At 39.1% G+C, this 19,344-nt stretch overlaps 1 protein-coding gene across 37 annotated transcripts in view; it reads right to left on the minus strand.

Moving 5' to 3' along the window:
• The window catches only part of RBFOX2 (RNA binding fox-1 homolog 2), a 257,051-nt gene that overhangs the window by 182,839 nt on the left and 54,868 nt on the right, over positions 1-19,344 (minus strand). For 4 of the 37 annotated variants that reach the window (XM_074326320.1, XM_074326317.1, XM_074326310.1 and 1 more), the window contains exon 1: positions 11,529-11,629. The exons of 31 other annotated variants lie outside the window; for them this stretch is intronic. In XM_074326320.1, the coding sequence (XP_074182421.1) occupies positions 11,529-11,570 (42 nt within the window). In that variant the 5' untranslated portion in view covers positions 11,571-11,629. Of the gene's footprint in view, positions 1-10,776; positions 10,810-11,528; positions 11,658-19,344 lie in introns of those variants that run through there. 2 more of the 37 variants (XM_074326308.1, XM_074326309.1) reach the window with 2 other exon arrangements.

Consider the following 19,344-nt stretch of genomic DNA (forward strand, 5'->3'; position numbering starts at 1 on the left):
TCTCATTGTGGTCTTGATTTGCATTTCCTCTATGATTACTGATGGTGAGCATCACTTTATGTATGTATTGGCCATTTGTAGATCTTCTTTGGGGAAATGTCTAGTCAAGTCCTATGCCCATTTTTTAACAGGGACATTTGTTGTTGTTGTTGTTATTGCTGTTGAGTTGTAGGAGTTCTTTTTATATTTTGAATCATAAAATATGTGATTTGTAAGCATTTTCTCCCATACTTGGGCTACATTTTCACTCTGTTGATAAATGCCCTTTGATGCACAAAAGTTTTTAATTTTCATGAAGTTCAATTTATCTATTTTTTCTTTTATCTGTGCTTTTGGTGTCGTATCCAAAAACCTATTGCCAAATTCAAAGTCATGTTTTCCCCCTATGTTTTCTTCTAAGAGTTTTATAGTTCTAGCTTTTATGTTCGGGTCTTTGATCTATTCTGAGTTGATTTTTGTATATGGTGTAAGGGAAGAGAGTCCAACTTCACTTTTTTGCATGTCTTACTTATATTTGAAGTTTCTTAGATCGCTACTTGCCACCTTCTGGTTTCGGAACATCTGGAATTAGAATCCGTTCTACCCATGTGCTGGTTAGCAATTAACTGATTCAGCACCAAATTCACCTTTGTTGCCTGCTCTGTGAAAATGGATCTGGGCCCTTTAAATATTCTTCCAGCAGGCATGATGTCAAGCTTTGTCAGTAGAGGGCACAGGGAAGACATTTTAGGAGAAAAGCGTTCTGCTTCCTGGTCCCAGTACTTTCTCAGCAGTCTCCGCCTTCCCAGCTCCTGCAGTGCATAGCAGCCAGCAGTACCCAGCAGCCAGTACCCTCCCCCAGGAACCCCCTTTGGGCTGTTACATAGCAGAGTGCAGACAACTCCCTGTGAACAGCTTTCCCCAGTACCCTAGAGGATAGTTTTCTGGCAACTTTAAAAAGGCAGATTTCCAACAAGTTCTGCAAGTCTGGTAGTATCACAGGGACTTACTTCTCTGCCACTCAGAGAGCCACAGCCATGCCCTCTCCTATAAGGTCTAGATCTCAGTCTCAGGTGCAGGGGACAGAGGAAGGGGAAGAGAGCTCTTCTTCTGGGTGCTTTGTCTCAGCCCTGGGGTAATATGTAATTTTATACTAATGATATTAATGATATTTTATCATGTATCGATCACATTATTTTATTACATTATCTTATATCTGCTATTATATTACATCTGCTATTCATTAGAGTTTTCTTTACTTTTTACAAGCTATTCCCTAATTACCAAAATTAATATAAGACCTGGTGTTATTTTACAAAAATTAATATAAGACCTTATTTTACTATAAGTAAAATAAGACTGGGTCTTATGTAATATGATATAAGACTGGGTCTTACATTAATTTTTGCTCCAAAAGATGCATTAGAGCTGACTGTCCGGCTAGGTCTGATTTTCAGGGAAACACTGTATTTCAATCATCTGTTGTAGTACATAATTCTTTATATTACATTCCGAATCCAAATTACAGTGTTTCCCTGAAAATAAGACCTATAATATAGTATAGTATAGTATAGTATAGTATAGTATAGTATAGTATAGTATATTAGACCCAGTCTTATATTATAGTAAAATAAGACCAGGTCTTATATTTAATTTTTGCTCCAAAAGACGCATCAGAGCTGATTGTCTGGCTCGGTCTTATTTTGGGGGAACACAGTACTTGTAGTCTCTCTGTTGACTGAACCCAGACTGATACAGGTGAGCTGAAACAAAACGTTAACAGCCACTTAACTATATACAGGACAGACATTATGCTTAGTGTTTTCTATATATTATCACTTTGTTTCCTCACTAAAACTCTGTGATATATCTCTGTATACTTAAAAAAAGGTGAGGCTCAGAAAACTATAAAATTTGCCTACAAAAATCCAGGTCTGTCTGACACTAAAGTCCCTGCTGGTTCACTGCTATGACAATTTATTTTTCTTCACAGAACCTAGCAACACTTTTTAAAGAACTAAATATCTCTGCACAAGGAATGAATGAACACAGCAGACCTAACTGCTATCCTTGGAAAGGGCAGCTTACACAGCTGGCCTTGGCTGGCGTCTAGCAGCTTAGATGTCGGGGCGGTTCTCTTCCCAGAACTGGTGAGAGCAGCTCGCTGTGCCTAAGCTGTGCACACAATACGGCTTGTGCTGGACAGCTGCTTTCCTTCAGGGAGGCTGGAATTCGGTGTGTACTAGGCAGAGAGGGTGGCTCTATGAACAGCCCTTCCCACTCACCCCCCAAAATGAAAAATCTCGGCACCAAGTCTCTAATGAGCGTCCCTGGTAGACAACCAAGTCTCAACTCACTGCTGACAGAAGTGAGCACATTCTGTGTGACTCCACTAGGAGAGAACTCTTAGAAGCTTGAGCCTGACGTCTTCTGGACTTCACCCCACACACATTCTCCCCTTCTGATTTTACTTTATATCCTTTCACTGTTATAAATCATACCCATGAGTATGACTATATGTATGCTGAGTTCTGTAAGTCCTAGTGAATCACTGGACCTAAGGTAGTTTTGGGGTCCCCGGACACAACCTACAACATGCCACACATTTTATTAAGTGCGGGGGACACAAAGATGGATAAGGCCTTCGCCCTCAAGGAATCTGCCAGTCTATTTAAATTTCCCTTCTTTCACTTCTCTGATCTTCATTTCTTAGTCTGTTCACCACTTAAAATAGACTAGATACATTTCTCTGAGCTAAATTTCATTCTTAGTGCCGAAGTGATGCTAAATATTTAATAAGTCCATCAGGCAAAATCTGAGATACACAGCTCTAATAAACTCAAAGGCCGCACAGTCTTTTCTCTTCACTTTCCCCATCTTATTGTTCCTCATTAAAAATACATCGACAAACCCTTGTACATTGCTAGTGGGAATATAAAATGGTGCAGCTGCTACAGAAAACAGTTTGGCGATTCCTCAAAAAGCTAAATATAGAGCTACCATACGGCCTAGTAATTCCACTCCTACATATATTCCCGAAAGAACTGAAAACAGGCACTCCAACAAATACTTGTACACACATGTTCATAGCAGCTATGAACCGTGCACAACAGCTAACAGATGGAAACAACACAAATGTCTGTCAATGAATGAACAGATAAACAAATTATGGCATGTACATATAAAGGAACATTATTCAGCTATGAAAAAGAACAACGTACTGGTACATGCTACAACATAGAGGACCCCTGAAAACATGCTAAGCGAGAGAAGACAAACAGAAAAGGTCGCATACTGTGTGATTCCATTTATGTCCGAAAGCAGACTGGTGGTGGTCAGGGGCTGGAGGGAAGGGGAAATGGAGGATGACAGCTGAATGGGCACGGACAGGGTTCTTTTGGGGTGATGAAAATGTCTGGAATTAGACAGGGGTGGTGGCTATACAACACTATGAATGTACTAAATACCACCAAATTGTTCACTTCAGAAAGGTTAATTTTATGTTATGTGAATTTCATCTCATAAAAATTGTTTGGAAAAGCAATGCAGTGTACACCATGGTGTAAATGAAGAAAACTAACCTTCCTGATCTTATCTGAATGGGTACTTGTAGCTTGAAATAAAAACATCCGTGACTTCAACAGATACAGATTTTAAAAAGTGCTGTACCTCAATATATACCCTGGAAAACTTAAGACTCAAAGTGTTTCTGTAGAGTATGAATACATGTTCTTCCAAAAGCATAGAAGAACGCATATTTCTAAAATACTATATAATTTTATATATAATTTTGAATATGCATGCATAAATAAAATCAATATTTTAAAGACATTTGCTTATTTCATCAATATCCCTAAAAGTATATACATTTAGGTTGGCCCATACTTTCAATGAAAAAACAGCATAAATCCTTATATTCAGATTTTCCTCATATTCAGGCATATATAGCACATATACATACCTTTTTTGTTTCAATCTAGAAGGCTATATCCCGAAATGTTCAGTGATTACATGTCTTAGTGTTGAGTTTGGGTGTATGAGTGATACACATTTTTCCTTTTGCCTATCTGTATTTTCTAATTTATCAACAATGAACATGTATTATTTTTATTTAATCACCAAAACCATGAAGACAATAACAGCATCTCCTCACATCACAAATGCTGTGAAGATTAATGAGAGAATACACATAAAGCCCCTAACACAACACTCAGGATATCGTAAGCCCACAATAAATGTTAGGTAGTGTGGGTGTTACTATATTTACGGATTTGTAACTATTCCTCAGGATACATGTCTTTCATTATCTAAGGCAAAAGCATTCACCTTAATCCAGGCCTGAGTCACCTGAGTCCGGCCTAAATTATGTAATAATAGTTTCTTAGCTGGACCAGCAGCCTCCATCCACCTCTTCACAATTTTCTTACCAGGGCCAGGGTTAATTTCATAAAACACCACTTAAATCATTCACGCCCATGCTAACGGCCCCCCACTGCTTAGACGATCAAGTATCAAACATCCCAAATCGGGCCTCACCAGGACATTCCCTGGTTCTCCCCATTTACTTATTCATTCAACAAACATTTACTGAGGACTTTCCTGTGTCTGGTACTATGGTAGAAACAGAAGACAAATAAGTTATCAATTCTTCTCTTAAAGAACTCATAGTCTAGTAAGAGAGAGGTACGTAAATAAATACAACAAGAATCATGCAATAAGATGTAAATGTAAGGCCCGAGGGAACAAGAGTACATGGTTGATAATGGTGTGAGAAAGGCATGAAGAAATCACAAAGAAGGGGACACACAAGAGGCAAGATATGAATGGAGTTTGGAGGATGGCGGCCAATGGCCACTTTCGAGATACAAACTTGACTCAATTTACTTCCTATCTTAGGGTATTCTCCCACTTCAACTCAACCTAAGTAAAATCTAGTGAAGTCCTACATCTCTTCACAATGTAATTCCCATAATCCCTAAAGCTCAGTATTTTTTCCAACTGTGGGTCAAGGCCCATTGATGACTTATTTAAGAGGTCTCAACCATTATTTAAAAAAAAATTAGAGCAGCAGTTCTCAAACGTTTTGGTCTTAAAGTCCCTTTACAACTTAAAAATTAAGATCCCCAAAAAATTTTGTTTATGTGGGTTATAAGTATTGATATTTGCCTATTAGAAACTAAAACTCAGTAATTTTTTAAATATTTGTTAATTCATTTTATACCAATAAACCATTACACTAACAAAAAATGTTATGAAAATAACTACATTTTATAAAATTAAAACAAAATTTAGTGAGAGTGGCTTCACTGTCTTACATTTTTGCAAATATCTTTCATATCCAACTTAATAGAAGATGGACAGATTTTCCTATCAGCTTCTGCATTCAATCTTTAATGATATGTTATTTTGGTTGAAATAAATGAAAATTTGGCCTTTCATAGACATGTATTTGGAAAAGATAAGAGCATATGAATAGTTTTTTCACATATCTATGGATATTGTTCCTTAATACTATACCAAAACTTGAAAAGTAACAGTTTCTTAAAAGTTAGCTGCAATGTGGGATCTGAAATCCTATCGATAAATTTTTCATACTCTGTTAGATTAAAATCTATTGGTCTGTCTTGCATTTTGAAGGGATTTTTACCAATCATGACTATGTAACATTATACATCATTCATTTATAAAATATCGGTTCAGTAAGTTATAAAGCTCTTCTAAATGTTGATGCATTTCATTACATAATCTTTAAAAAATCCCATTCACTCAATCACCATCAATCTCATCAGAAAAATCTTTAAGCTCTGGAGCTGTCAAGCCCATTATCCAGGACACAAGTTTTCCAAAAATCTACTTTTGCTCGAGCTCAAATTTTATCATAGGGAACAAATTCTGTCATTGTTTTCCTTGAAATGGCAGGCTCACTTCATTCGTTTGAAATAAAATGTCTGCCAAATACCTAATCTGAATAACCAATCTGTCAGTTTATTTTTCAAGTAAAAATGGTATTCCATGAAAAAAAGTGGGTAGCTCAGCGGGAAACTCGAATAATCACAAAAGTGTTTTTCCTTGAGACAACTGTCATACTCAGTATGCAGAAATGCCTTATGTGTATTACCCATTTTGTCACACAGAATATTAAAAAGACATAATCAGGGTGGAGATTGAATAATAATAATAATTTTCCGGTTTGATCAACAACATTCTGGCTTTTTTCTTTTCCTCTTTTAACTGCAAGTCTGTGTTGGTGAATAATATAACGACTCCTAGTACGATTTGGTGCCACTGCTTTGATTCATACTAGGGTGTCAGCAGTTTTACTCATCATTGCTGATGCAACATCAGTGCAAATGCCAATACAGTGGAAAAGGCAAATAACATCTTAGTACTATTATGAAAATAGTTCTGACCCTGAAAGAGTGTTGGGCACCTGGGGGGGGAGGGGGGTGTTCATCGCCTGACCACTTTAAGAATCACAACACAATTTTTAAAAAGAATCAACTACCTCACACTGAGTAAGGATATGAATTATTTCATAAAACTTAGTCACATATGTACAGATAAATATTTAACTATATTCTAGATTGTCATATAAAATGGATCTCTTATCATGTATGGGTCATGGTCCAAAAAGCTTGCAAAACACCCCTTTAGCCCATGGTAATTACTCCCTTCTTAAAACTACTATCGCATTTACTGAGTACCTGAGTTTATTCCACTACAGCCTAATCTCTAAATGTATTACGCATATGCCTATGCCTCCTATTTCCAAAGAGATCATAAGCTCTCAAACTACATCTTCAACATCTTTGTATATTCCCCCAATGATACTAGATATATCACAGGTTCTCAAAAAACGAAATGTATTAAATTCCCTCATCAGTGTATTATGGGCCCAAGAAGCAATGTGTGTGGCATACTAAGCCCACAAAAACGTCCTAGTTTTGACATGTCACGAACAACTGCACATATATTGAGGCACAGAGGGGAAAGTACAGTCGTTGGCATCACACTGACCTGAGCTATGTCCTTGACACACTTACTCGCTCCATGAGCACAGCACGTCACAAATTCTTCACCTTCTAAATGAGAACACAACCTACCTCACAAGGCTGTTCCAAGGATCGAGTGAGATAATACATGCAAAGTGACTTGTACAGTGCCAGTCCCTTCATGGGACAACACTGCTAAAGAACAGTAATGATAATAAGACACAAGGCCTTCTTCATACAAAACACTTCATCACAAACAAAACACAGGCAGGCCCAACAATTACAGGATCACAGGTTTTGAGGGAACTACATAAGTCATCTAATTCTAATCCAGCTGCTTTACCTGCATTCTCCTCACCTTGGCCCACATTCACACCCACTGACAGACCTTACAGATAAGAAAACCACTTAGCACACGGTTTTAAACGTCTTTCTCAGTTAATAGAGCCAGTGAGGGGCAAACTTAGTGTCAAACCATCCTCTTATTCATAACAATCCTGCTAAATAGATGATAGTAATCCTTTTTGATTGATAAGGGAAACTCAGGGTCAGATTTACTGAGGTCAAATGATATGTCCAAGGTCTCATAACCTATAAATACCAAAAAGGGGCATAGAACCCAAGACTTCAATTGCAAATGTGGGGTTCTTCCAACTATAACTTAGAAGGCTATCAAAGAACATGAAATTCACTTTGTGCAAACATTGATAATTATTTGCATTCAGATCTGAATAGAATAACTCATATGGTTATGTGAATACTTATTATAACTAAATATGCGAATTGATAACCACCAACAAATTAGTTTTGTGTTGTGATATTCAATTCAAACCGGTGTGTCACTGAACTTCACAAGTTTCGGCATTAAAAAAAAAAAAGATACCTCTTCATTAGCCTCATTAGAGCACAAAAGAAATGTATCCCAAAGGATACTGCTACAATGTTCAAAACACCACTCTGAGATAGGCTAACACGCTGAATATCACAGTCTTAATTTAAATTGATACTTTTACCGAAGAGATCAATTTGGACAAAATAAAGTTTATTTTAACTGGCGTGTATTAGCTATTTCAATTTCGCTTGTGTAAGGGTCTCATCACTCCCATTGCTGTTCAATACGATGTCAAGCCAGCTCTGTTGCTTATCAGCTATCAACTTGGGCAAGTTACTCAACCTTTCTGCTCGGTATAACGTGTGCTGGTGCCTGTACCTTGCAGGGATGTTAAGTAAGATTAGGCATAACGTACAAAAAACACATAGGAGTGTACCTATCCTACAGAAGAAAGCTATTATTATAACAATTTTTATTATATGTTTTAAGTTCACAATTCTGTCTTATCCCTCAGTCCCCTGAGACTTGTACGATTGAGTGAAAATGGACCTTTTTATTTCCTACTTCTGCTGTTGCTTCCAATCCCTACCGGCTACACTGCCAATCCTCAGATCTAAACTGTCTGCCATCTACTTCTGCTGTCCCCACAGCAAGTCCCTGAACTTGCTTTTATTGTATTAATTCCATGGTCAGAAAAAAAAATTAATACTCATTACTTACCAATTCAATGATCTTCTGATAATTGCCATGCTAATTCTTTGCTTGGAACTAGTCTAAAAGACTTCCTGGGGGCAGACATGTGGCTCAGTTGATTAGAGCGCGAGCTCTGGGCAACGGGGCTGCCGGTTTGATTCCCACACAGGCCAGCGAGCTGCGCCCTCTGCAACTAGAATGTAGTCAATGAGCTGCCACTCAGCCCCCGAGGGGCCAGATGGCTCAGTTGGTTGGAGCGCAGGCTCTCAACCATCAAGTTGCTAGTTCGACTCCTCGAGTCCTGCAAGGAATGGCGGGCTGCCCCGCGCACCCCCCTCCCGCCCCCCCGCAACTAACAGCAACTGGACCTGGAGCTGAGCTGCGCCCTCCACGGCCTAGATTGAAAGGACAACAACTTGACTTGGAAAAGTCCCGGAAGTACACACTGTTCCCCAATAAAGTCCTGTTCCCCTTCCCCAATAAAATCTTTTATAAATAAATAAATAAATAAATAAATAAATAAATAAATAAATAAATAAATAAATAAAGACTTCATAGGAAACCCTCTGAATTTATTTAGGGTTCTTTTCCAATACCAATTTTTTAAAAAACACTAACTTAATTGTTTTAAATATATGGTCACCATTTAAGAATTGCTAACAGAGCTGCCTCTCTTAGCTCTCATCATACCTTGATTCCGGTACCAGCTCAACTACTCAACTCCTATCATTCTTCTTCCAGCCCTCTTGGATAACAGTCTCCATTAAGTAAAAGGCACTTTGTAGAAAAGGACAGCAAAGAAAACTATACGTACACTTCTCTGTAGTACAATTAGAGGTCAAGCTAGCTGAGAGAAGGGCAAGAGGCAAGGAACCTACACAGACAGGTTGGTACTGGGTGTCCCCTTGGCGGCCCTTTCTGAGGGGACAGAACTACTATACGGGTATCATTGAAAGGCTGAAGGGGAGAGAGGGGAAGGCAGTAGTATATATAGGCACTGCAATATTCCAGATACTTTATACGTATCATTTCGTGGTCTAGGTATTCCTTGCATTGTCAGGTGAGGAGACTGAGACTCAGAGAGATGAAATGACTGGACCAAGGCCAAACAGCTAGTACGTAGTGGAGCCCGAGTCACAATTTTCACAGTGCTCTTCCCATTCCGTGGTACACAGTGACTTCGTCCAAAGAAGCATTTATCCCCAGGCCAAGCAACCGGGAGGGTAAGTCCATGCTCACCTACACACGGGCTTAGCCAGACCGTTCCTCTTTCTCGAGTGGGCATAAGTGAGAGGTAATGCATCTTTAACCTGCAGTTAGCACCCAGCTACTCCCCTTGCTAGAAGAAAAGCAGTGTTTCTCACATTTCAATGTGCATACAGGTCACTGTAGGGGATCTTGCTAAAAATGCATTTGGGATTCAGTGGGCCCAGATTCTGCCTTTCTAACAAGCTCCCAGGAGATGATGCAGCTTCCAGCTTCCAGTGCTTGGGCCATACTCAAAAGAGACTACACTCAGCAATGGTTCCCAAACCTGGCTGATCATCAGAATCATCTGGAAATCCTTTAAACACTATAGATTCCTGGGGGCCCCTCCTTCCAAGACATGCAGTGGTATCTGGGACCTTCTACCTCCTAATTCTGTAATTCAAAGAAATGCACCGTTATTGATGACAATAACCAAAGTAAGCACTGACTGAGAACACACCAAGCGCCTCGATGCCTCCCGTGTAGCTTACTGACCCCTCACCACCCTGTACGGCTGGTACTCACAGCACTGGCTTTCTTGCTTTATACTTTCACATGCGGAAACTAACGCACCAAGGGACGGTTCCTTGTCCAAGGTCAGACAGGGAGTCGCAGAACAGGCATTCAGACTGGAGCCAATCTGATTCCAAAGAGTCTGTGCTCGCATACACACTCATAAGCCTGCTTCCCACGTTACCCAATGGTAACAGACACATTTGAACAAATACATCCAAATGGGTCACCTCAGAAGATGTCACCCTGGGTAGGTTATGTTCTTATTCCTCAGATGCTGCCATCATTCAAAACATTGCCATCGCTAAACTAAATAATCTAAGAGCTCTTGTTCTGAAAATGAAAATGCCCTCAGAACCTAAACCTACCACTTTAAGTATCTTAAATGGGATAAAAGCTCATCATCTGAGCATCGATTTGACTTCTGACAATCCCGAAGCAGGAAAAGCCAATTCAAAGAAACCTGAGTGTCTGATCAAGCTGGGTATTTTTTTAAATAAAACATTCAGTGTTACGTACTGACAATGTTTTCCTCATCACTCATCTCTGAAGCCGATTCCAAACGAGAAATCTATGTTTTGCGCAGCGGCTGTGTCACCAGAACCAAAGTGACTATTTTCAAGGGCAGAACTCATTTGGAGGCACAGATTCTGTTGTGTAAAAAAGGAAATTCAGCCTCTCGGTCATCCTAAAAGAACCACATTTGCCCTTCACAGTCAGTATGAACACGCACACATATGTTCACCACGGCTGTCTTGAAGCACGTAGTCTTTCCTTCTGCCGCAAAAACAACTGCTCTGATTTCCTTACAGATTTTTCTAATAAAAAGTGTGTTTTATGTACACGCATCCATTCATAGAAAAAGAAACATGATAATCAGGTATTAGCAAAGCATTTAACTGCATGCAGCATCATAAAAGGCATCACACAAAGGCAAATATATATCCAAACTGTATGCACAAATACCCTCACGTACAAGGGATAAAGGCACACACAAATACTACAGGAACATAACTATAAAAAGACATTATATTCTACATCTAGATTTGCTCCTTTGTTAAATGAATACGTCCTTTTTCAACAAAGAAAACATTCTGCAAATTCAGAATGATTTAGATTTTTAAAAAGCAGGCATTAATGCAGAGCAGCACAATTCCACACAACCAACCTCTCTGCTTGAACTGGACTCCCCACACCTTACTGAAGCCACAAATTCCCCTGCACAAACTCCCACTCCACCACCCCCCACGCACACCCAACTCCCCACCAACCTCACAGGGGTTCCTGGGCTGGTCCATGGAATCTGATGACATCACTCTCTCTTCCTTCCTGGAATTCTAAACCCTGCTGCTCTCCCCTTGCACACAGCTACCATCTCCATGGCAACCTCACCTCCTCCTGCTTCCCTATTGGCTTCACAGAGCAGGATACACAAAAAGGTTTTCCGTTTTTCCCCGCACCACCCGCCCCCAAAAAATGATGCTTTCAACAGGAACCTGAGCTAAATTTAGCTACTTGGGACTCAGAGTCCTATGACTAAGAAAACACAGAGAAATGTCCTCCTTCCTACATTCCATCCTCCTCTCAAGCCCACCCCAACGTGGCTGCTTCACCTTCTCTCTGGCCCCCTCCCCAAAAGCAACATTTGCTGAGCGTTGAAACAGCTGGACTGCCCCCATAGAAGGTTGGCACACAAAAAACAGCTCACACCCACCTGTCCTCCCAATGAGAGAACCAAAATAAAAGCCCGCAGCGGTCAAAAACTGTTTGATGTGCCGAGCGTCAGTCTTCGCTGCTTCCTTCCATCCCAAGCCATGCCGAAAGGCACAGCAGCCTCTAACTTCTTAAAAGACCGGATTCTCAAGCTGTTGGCTTGATAACATTTCCTCTACCAGAGGGGGAAAAAGAGGAGGAAAAGGGGGAGGGAAGTGAGGGAGAAAGACTGCATACTTCAGTGACCAAACACGCTAAGCCTGGAACCACAAATCCTGGGTCCAATTTTCCATCCCAGGGGCTGACATGCTATGTAAATTGGAGCACGTTCTCACATCCTTCATCTAAAAAGCAGCTCCCACATAGGGATGCTGTAAGAATTACTGACAAAATTAATGTAAAGTAGTTTAAGTCCCTGGGCCAAAGGGACTGAATAAATAGAGAGTAAGCTGACATCATTAGAATGAAATTCCTGTGGATGTTAACAGAAATTAATAATCTCAGAGGAAGAACATGAACTTGCAGAAAATTATCCTTTCATAGGCATAGATATACCATAAAATGCACATAATTTCTTGAACCATAGACAATTCCTTAAAAGGTGTCTACTTCTAGAAAAACCCAGCCTCATACACCAGCCAATTTTTGATTACTAACCAATTTTGGAGCTGGCCCTGTTTTTTCTTTGCTTAGTCCTGACTCTAACTTGGAAATTGCTACTCACGCTCCCTAAATGATGACTGACTATGGACCAGGGCTTCTTTTTCCAGTTCAGCTGTCCACCTCCCATTCGAGGAAGGCATTGTCCTCTCAGAGCCATATGTGATGGCTGAACACTACCAACGAGCAGCTATAGCCTATATGACTTTAAAGGACAAAGCATCAATTGTCACCAAGTAGGAAAGGCTCCAAGGAGGTCAGAGCCTTGTAGTATGAAAGAGAGTGGATTAAAATAAGACACACCCGGGAAAACTGTATTTTCGGTTTGCAGGGCAAAGACTCAGCTCCAGGGCATCAACTCTCCAGTGAGAAAATAGCCATGAATGGAAAATGACTTAGTATAATAAGAAATAGTCATTTACCCCAAACAGAATTTAAACAATTTGGAACATTTAGCAAAGTCAAAATGTCCCACTAGTTACCACACAGGCATCCAGAGTAAGCTTCACAACTGCTGTGGAAAACACCAAAGGATACAGCGTTTGCTAAGAAACAGCTGAAAGTCACATTCCGGGGGGAAAGAGGGGGGGCAGGAACTCAGTCTGATCAGCCCATCTCTGAGATACGTGCTTTCTTGTGGCTCCTAACAAGCCACTCCTCGTGTGAAACCTTTCCTGCGTACCATCACTGGTCAGAAAGCTCCACAGGCTCACCGTGAGAAGCACTCTTCCAAAAGGCCTTCTTAATGCCTAAAAACAAACACATCAGTCACCTTATTCTACAATGGGAAGGCTGAAGCCGCGCTTCCAAGATTGCCTATCAGATCAATTACTGAGCTTGACTTATGTTAGTTACCAGTATGAAATCTATCAACAATACCTGGACTGAGTGAGCTGCTGCAAGTAAAGCTCTAGTTCCCTATTCCTTTCATGCAAGTGAGCATTTGGGGCACTTACTGTGTGCCAGGGTGTTTTGTTATATGGGCTGTCATTACTTCTCAAAAATAAAACCAAAAAATGGCAAGTTGTATATATTCTTACCTCACTTTGCAAATAGAAACAAGAGTTCTAGAGATGTCAACGTGACCAAGGTTCTAGAATTCATTTAATATTTTTAAAAGTGAAGATTCAACCCAGATCTGTTTGGACTCTGTTTGTGCTTTTTTCTACTTGGCCTCCCATTTACAGACTGTTGGGATTAGAAGGAAATATTTAGAAATCATTTAGTATCTGTGTGTTCTTATGTCATCAATAAAATATAGGTTGCTTGACATCAAGGTCAAAGTCATACTTTTTATGTATCACTAACAGTATTGAACCCTAAGTGGGCACTCAATACTTATTGATTTATTATTCTAATCCCACTATTTTAAACTTCTGGACTAATGGCAATGATTCTACTCAGATCTTTTTAAATTAAAACTGGCTTGAGAAATTAAATGCTGAAGGGAAATGACAAAACTTCAGATACCATATTCCGGAATTTAATTTTATAATATTTGAAATGAACAAAATTATCGCTGTCACAATGCCTATACTGGCCTGGCTATAATGTCCTGATACCTACACGGTCTCATCTGCTGGTTTTAATCCATAAACCCTAATGCAGTCAGCATCTATACATTAGATTTATGATTTCTAAATTCTGCAATTAGAACCAGAGCATTTCAAAGTACTTCTCCAGGGAACCCACTAAAATTAAATCAGCTGATTAGAGAGGACAGCGCTAACGAGGCCAAGGTCAAGTGTCTGACACCAACATGAGCCGCTAGCATCACCCTCTCCTACTTCCCACAATAGGTGCCCTTTTGTAAATATACCCCTGGGGTTACTGAGAGATTAATGCAAAATATCACTTCTTTTGAAAAAAATTTAAAACATGTATCTACTGATGTCAAATATTATAATTGGCTTTTATCCTTTAGAAAATAGCTATTGTCTTTCAGAAAATATGGCCATCATTCATCCTTTCTTGCAATATTTATTGATTACCTACCACATGCCAGCTGATAGTCTCAAAAGGCTAGCACTGGAGGACAACACAGCTACAATGTGATATGTGATATAGCAGGATGTATACAGGAACGGTGAAAGTACACAAGAGGAAATGACTAATTCTAGAAAGTGTCACGGAGACTGAGCTCCAGTTCACTTAGGTAATGAGGCAGGTAAGGTTAGGGCCTTCCACGGAGAGAGAATGAAAATTTCCAAGGTATGGTCATCCAACAACATGGCAAACTTAAGAGAATTTTCAAGTATTTTACTAAGGTTAGGTGGAGAATTGAGAGATACGCCCAGTTGAGAGAAGACAAGACAATATCTTTTAGGTTTTCTACCTCATCCAGGTTATGTTTTCCTAAAATGCCTTACTGTAAGTTAGGTTTCCATAGAGTAAAGGGGGGAAATCTCAACACCATGTGGAAATTTCTTCTCTTTACAGTGTCCATTATAAGAATAAAGATCAATAAAAAGCTTCTGCACAGCAAAAGAAACTACCAACAATATGAAAACGCAACCTACAAAATGGGAGAAAATATTTGCAAATCGTATACCTGATAATGGGTCAATAACTAAAATATTTAAAGAACTCATACAACTCAATAGCAAAAACAAACAATCTGATTATAAAATGGGCAGAGGATCTGAACAAACATTTTTCCAAAGAAGACATACAAATGGCCAACGGGTACATGAAAGGTGCTCAACATCACTAACCATTAGAGAAACGCAAATTAAAACCACAATGAGATACCACCTCACACCTGTCAGAAAGGCTATTATCAAAAGACAAGAAAAAACTGAAGGTTGCCAGATGGGAGGGCGGTGAGGATGGGGGAGCAGGCAAAGGGATTAGAAAGTACAAATTGGTAGTCACAATATAGTCACGGGGATATGAAACAGAGTATGGGGAATATAATAATGTTGTAAAGATCACGTAGGGTGCCAAATGGTCACTGGACTTATCAGGGGGATCACTTCATAGACTGTGCAGATGGCTGACCAATGCACTGTACACGTGAAGCTGAAGTAGAATAAGTAGAATACACACACACACACACATGCGCACACACACGCACACACACACATGCACACACACACGTATATATTAGTTCATAGGATGTAAAGTATAGCATAAGGAATATAGTCGATGGTATTGTAATAGCTATATATGTTGTCAGAGGGGCAGTAGATTGGGGGGGTTATAACTTTGTGAGGGGTGTATATGTCTATTACGTTGCTTTGTACACCTGAAACTAATAAAATAAAATAAAAGACAAGAAAAACAAGTGTTGGTGAGAATATGAGAAAAAGGAACTCTAGTACACTACTGGTGGTAATATAAATTATTGCAGCCATTATGGAAAACAATATGGAAGCTCCTCAAAAAAATTAAAAACAGAACTACCATACGATCCAGCAATTCCACTTCTGGGTAGTTATCGGAAAGAAACAAAAACACTAATTTGAAAAGGTATCTGCACCCCCATGTTCATTACAGCAATAGCCAAGATGTGGAAACCACCTAAGTATCCATCAGTGGATGAATGGATAAAGAAAATGTGGTGTATTTATACATAATGGAATAATATTCAGCCATAAAAAGGAAATCCTGCCATTTGCAACAATATGGATGGACCTTGAGGACATCATGCTAAGTGAAATAAGTCAAACAGAGAAAGACAAAAAGACAAATACTGTAAGATCTCACTTATATGTGGAATCTTTTTTTAAAAAAATTTTTTTTAATTAACTCACAGATACAGAGAACAGATTGGTGGGTGCCAGAGGCATAGGGTGGAAGAAATGGGTGAAGAGGGTCAAAAGGTAAAACTTCTAGTTATAAAATAAGTAAGAGATGGGGGTGTAATGCACAGCATGGGGACTACAGTTAATAATACTGTATTGTACATTTGAAAGTTGCTAAGCAAGTAGATCTTAAAAGTTCTCATGACAAGAAAACAAATCTGTACCTATATAAGGTGGTGGAGGTTAACTAGACATAGTACGGTGAGCATTTCACAATATAGACACACATCAAATCATTACACTAAAACTAACATAATGTTATATGTCAATTATATCTCAATTTTAAAAAACAATATAGGTCAAAATGAGGTGCATTCTTTTCAAAATGAAGCTGTTAGTGGCTGAGAATCCTTAATTAAGAGGATCTTGTCTGCAGAGCAACATCCAAATTTGCTGCCCTGTGAAGCAGAGTGAAAATTTCCTTATTCTACTAAGAGAATTGGCTTAAAAAGTGAGCGGTGGCGTTTATTCAATCAATGTTCCCTTCCGATGGCTGTGGAAACTCTTAGAGTGCTGACTATCTGAAAAGCAAATGTAGATTACTAAAAGAACCATCATCATACCCACACAACAACCCTAACATATAAATACATAAAGGATGTACATACCCACATCCTACCAGCTTTGACAGGCAAAGGATTAGCACATGTATGAGAGGAAACCTATGTATCAGCTGTCGCAATCATAGGATAAAAGTAGAATCAAATTTTTAAGTAAACTTTTTAATGACGTGACTATATGATATATAGAAATGGGCAAAAATCGTAAGTAGACTCCATAAATTTCCACAAAGTGACCCGCCCACGTAACCAGCATCTAGGTAAAAAAATAAAGAACATGACAGGTACTCCTGAAGCCCCTCTCATGCCTTTGCAAAGTCACTCCTACCTGGCTGCAATGATGGCTGCAACACCATCGATTCGTCCTGCCTGTTTTGAATTTTCAATAAACGGAATCACACACTATGTACTCTTTTGTGCTTGCTTTGTTCACTCCATATTGTATTTGCAAAATGATCCAATAGTTCATTCATCATCATTACTGGAAAGTATTCCATTTTATAAATATATCGATTTATTGAAAAACATTTCAGTAATGTTGAAAGGTATTTTGTGGTATTTCCAGCTTGGGGCTATCACTAAAAAAGCTGCTATATATATATTCTTGTACACGTCTTTTGGTGCACATATGAGTACATGCACATTTCTGTCGGTTACACCCAGGCGTGGAAATGCTGGTCCTAGGGTATACTGATGTTCCTTCCACTTTGGGAGATTCTGCCAACTGCCAGTTTTCTCAAGTTGTACCAACCTGCTTTCCCACCGCAAGGCATAAGGGTTCCTGGTGCTGAACAAGCTCGCTAAGATGTGGCAATGTCTGCCTGCTTCATTTCAGTTACCTGGAGTGGGGGTGGCACTGTTTCACTGTGGTTGTTTGCGGCTGATGAATGATGGGGGCCGCTTTTTGGGCATTTGGATATCATCTTTTGTGAAGTACCTTTTACAATCTTTTGCCCATTTTTTTACTAGGTTGTTCAAAGATTGATTTATAGGACTTCTACATATTGATTTGTAAGAGTGATTTCTATATCCTGGACACCAACCAGATACGTCCGTTGCAAATATCTTCTCCTACTCTATGGTTTGCCTTTTAACTTTCTTTCTTAGTGATGCCTTTTAATGAACAAACATTCCTCATTTTAATGTAGTCAATCAATCATTTTTTTTCCTTTACACTTAGTGTTTATGTCCTGGTTCAAGTAAAGACTACCATGAAGATATTCTCATATGTTTTCTTCTGGAAACTAACAAAAGTAGTATTTCAAATGCATTATTTTTAAAATTCCCAGGCACATTGTTTCATGTATATACAAAATGCACAGGTGAAGTTTTCTTCCACCAAATAGATCAACCAACTCAAATAATCTGTGAATTGAGCACGATCACACTAAATTAAATTCACTCAGTGCCTCTTATGTGCCCGAGGCTGTGTTAAGTGCTACAACAAATAAAGGGGATATGTAAGAGGTGATCCCTGCCCTGAGTGAATATTAACCCTACCTGGTAGCATGATACTCAAATATTAGTTGTGTCTAGTGTTTAAGTAAAACTCACCGAGGATTTTGACATCAGAGCCCAAAAATCATAAATAATCTTCCACCACCCTCAGCTCTCCCAATTTCTGTTTCAATAAGGGACAGTAGGACAAAGGCTTTACTTTATTACTGCTACTGCTTCTTCAATGCTCACATCTAAAAATCATTTACCAGTCTTCATAAGACTACAGCAAAGATCTTAACAAGAGCTACCTACACAGTATTATTGCACAACTACCTAAAAGAAATAGCTGAATCGAGAAATTCTGCAATTTTTCCCAGACTAAAAAAAATATCATTCTAGCTAGAGAAGAGTGGGGCCGAAAAGGAGAAAAAATATATATGTATACATATATACTCTGACACACTCACACAACCCTCCAATTTTTTCCTAAATGTTTTCTAATTTTCTTGCCCATCATTATTTATCCTTTTCTTCCTGGTCTTGAGGAGAAAGGTTACCTTAAAAAAAAGAAGAACAGCCAAACTTGAGAAAGGGTCTCAGTGAGTTAGAGATCAAATATATATGCGTACATGACCCCTATTTTATAAAAGGTAATTAGGGAAGGTCAATTCTGAGATGAGAAGTTGAAAGGGGTTAAAGAATCGTCATTAAACCAATTTAGATGCACATAGAGTTTTTAAACCAGAGTCACTGAGTTTTATTTTGTAACAAGCCTCAAAATAGAATTGTGCTGCTCTTCCAAACATGCGGAACGAACAGGAGGGAAAAGAACAAGTCTGCTAATTTTAGAGGTCAAGGTGGACCAGCTGCTTTACAGGCTGGGCTTCTAGGCCGTAAGCACATTTTCT

The sequence above is a fragment of the Rhinolophus sinicus genome, linkage group LG02 (assembly GCF_036562045.2).
Source record: "Rhinolophus sinicus isolate RSC01 linkage group LG02, ASM3656204v1, whole genome shotgun sequence".
In the NCBI taxonomy this organism is placed as follows: domain Eukaryota; kingdom Metazoa; phylum Chordata; class Mammalia; order Chiroptera; family Rhinolophidae; genus Rhinolophus; species Rhinolophus sinicus.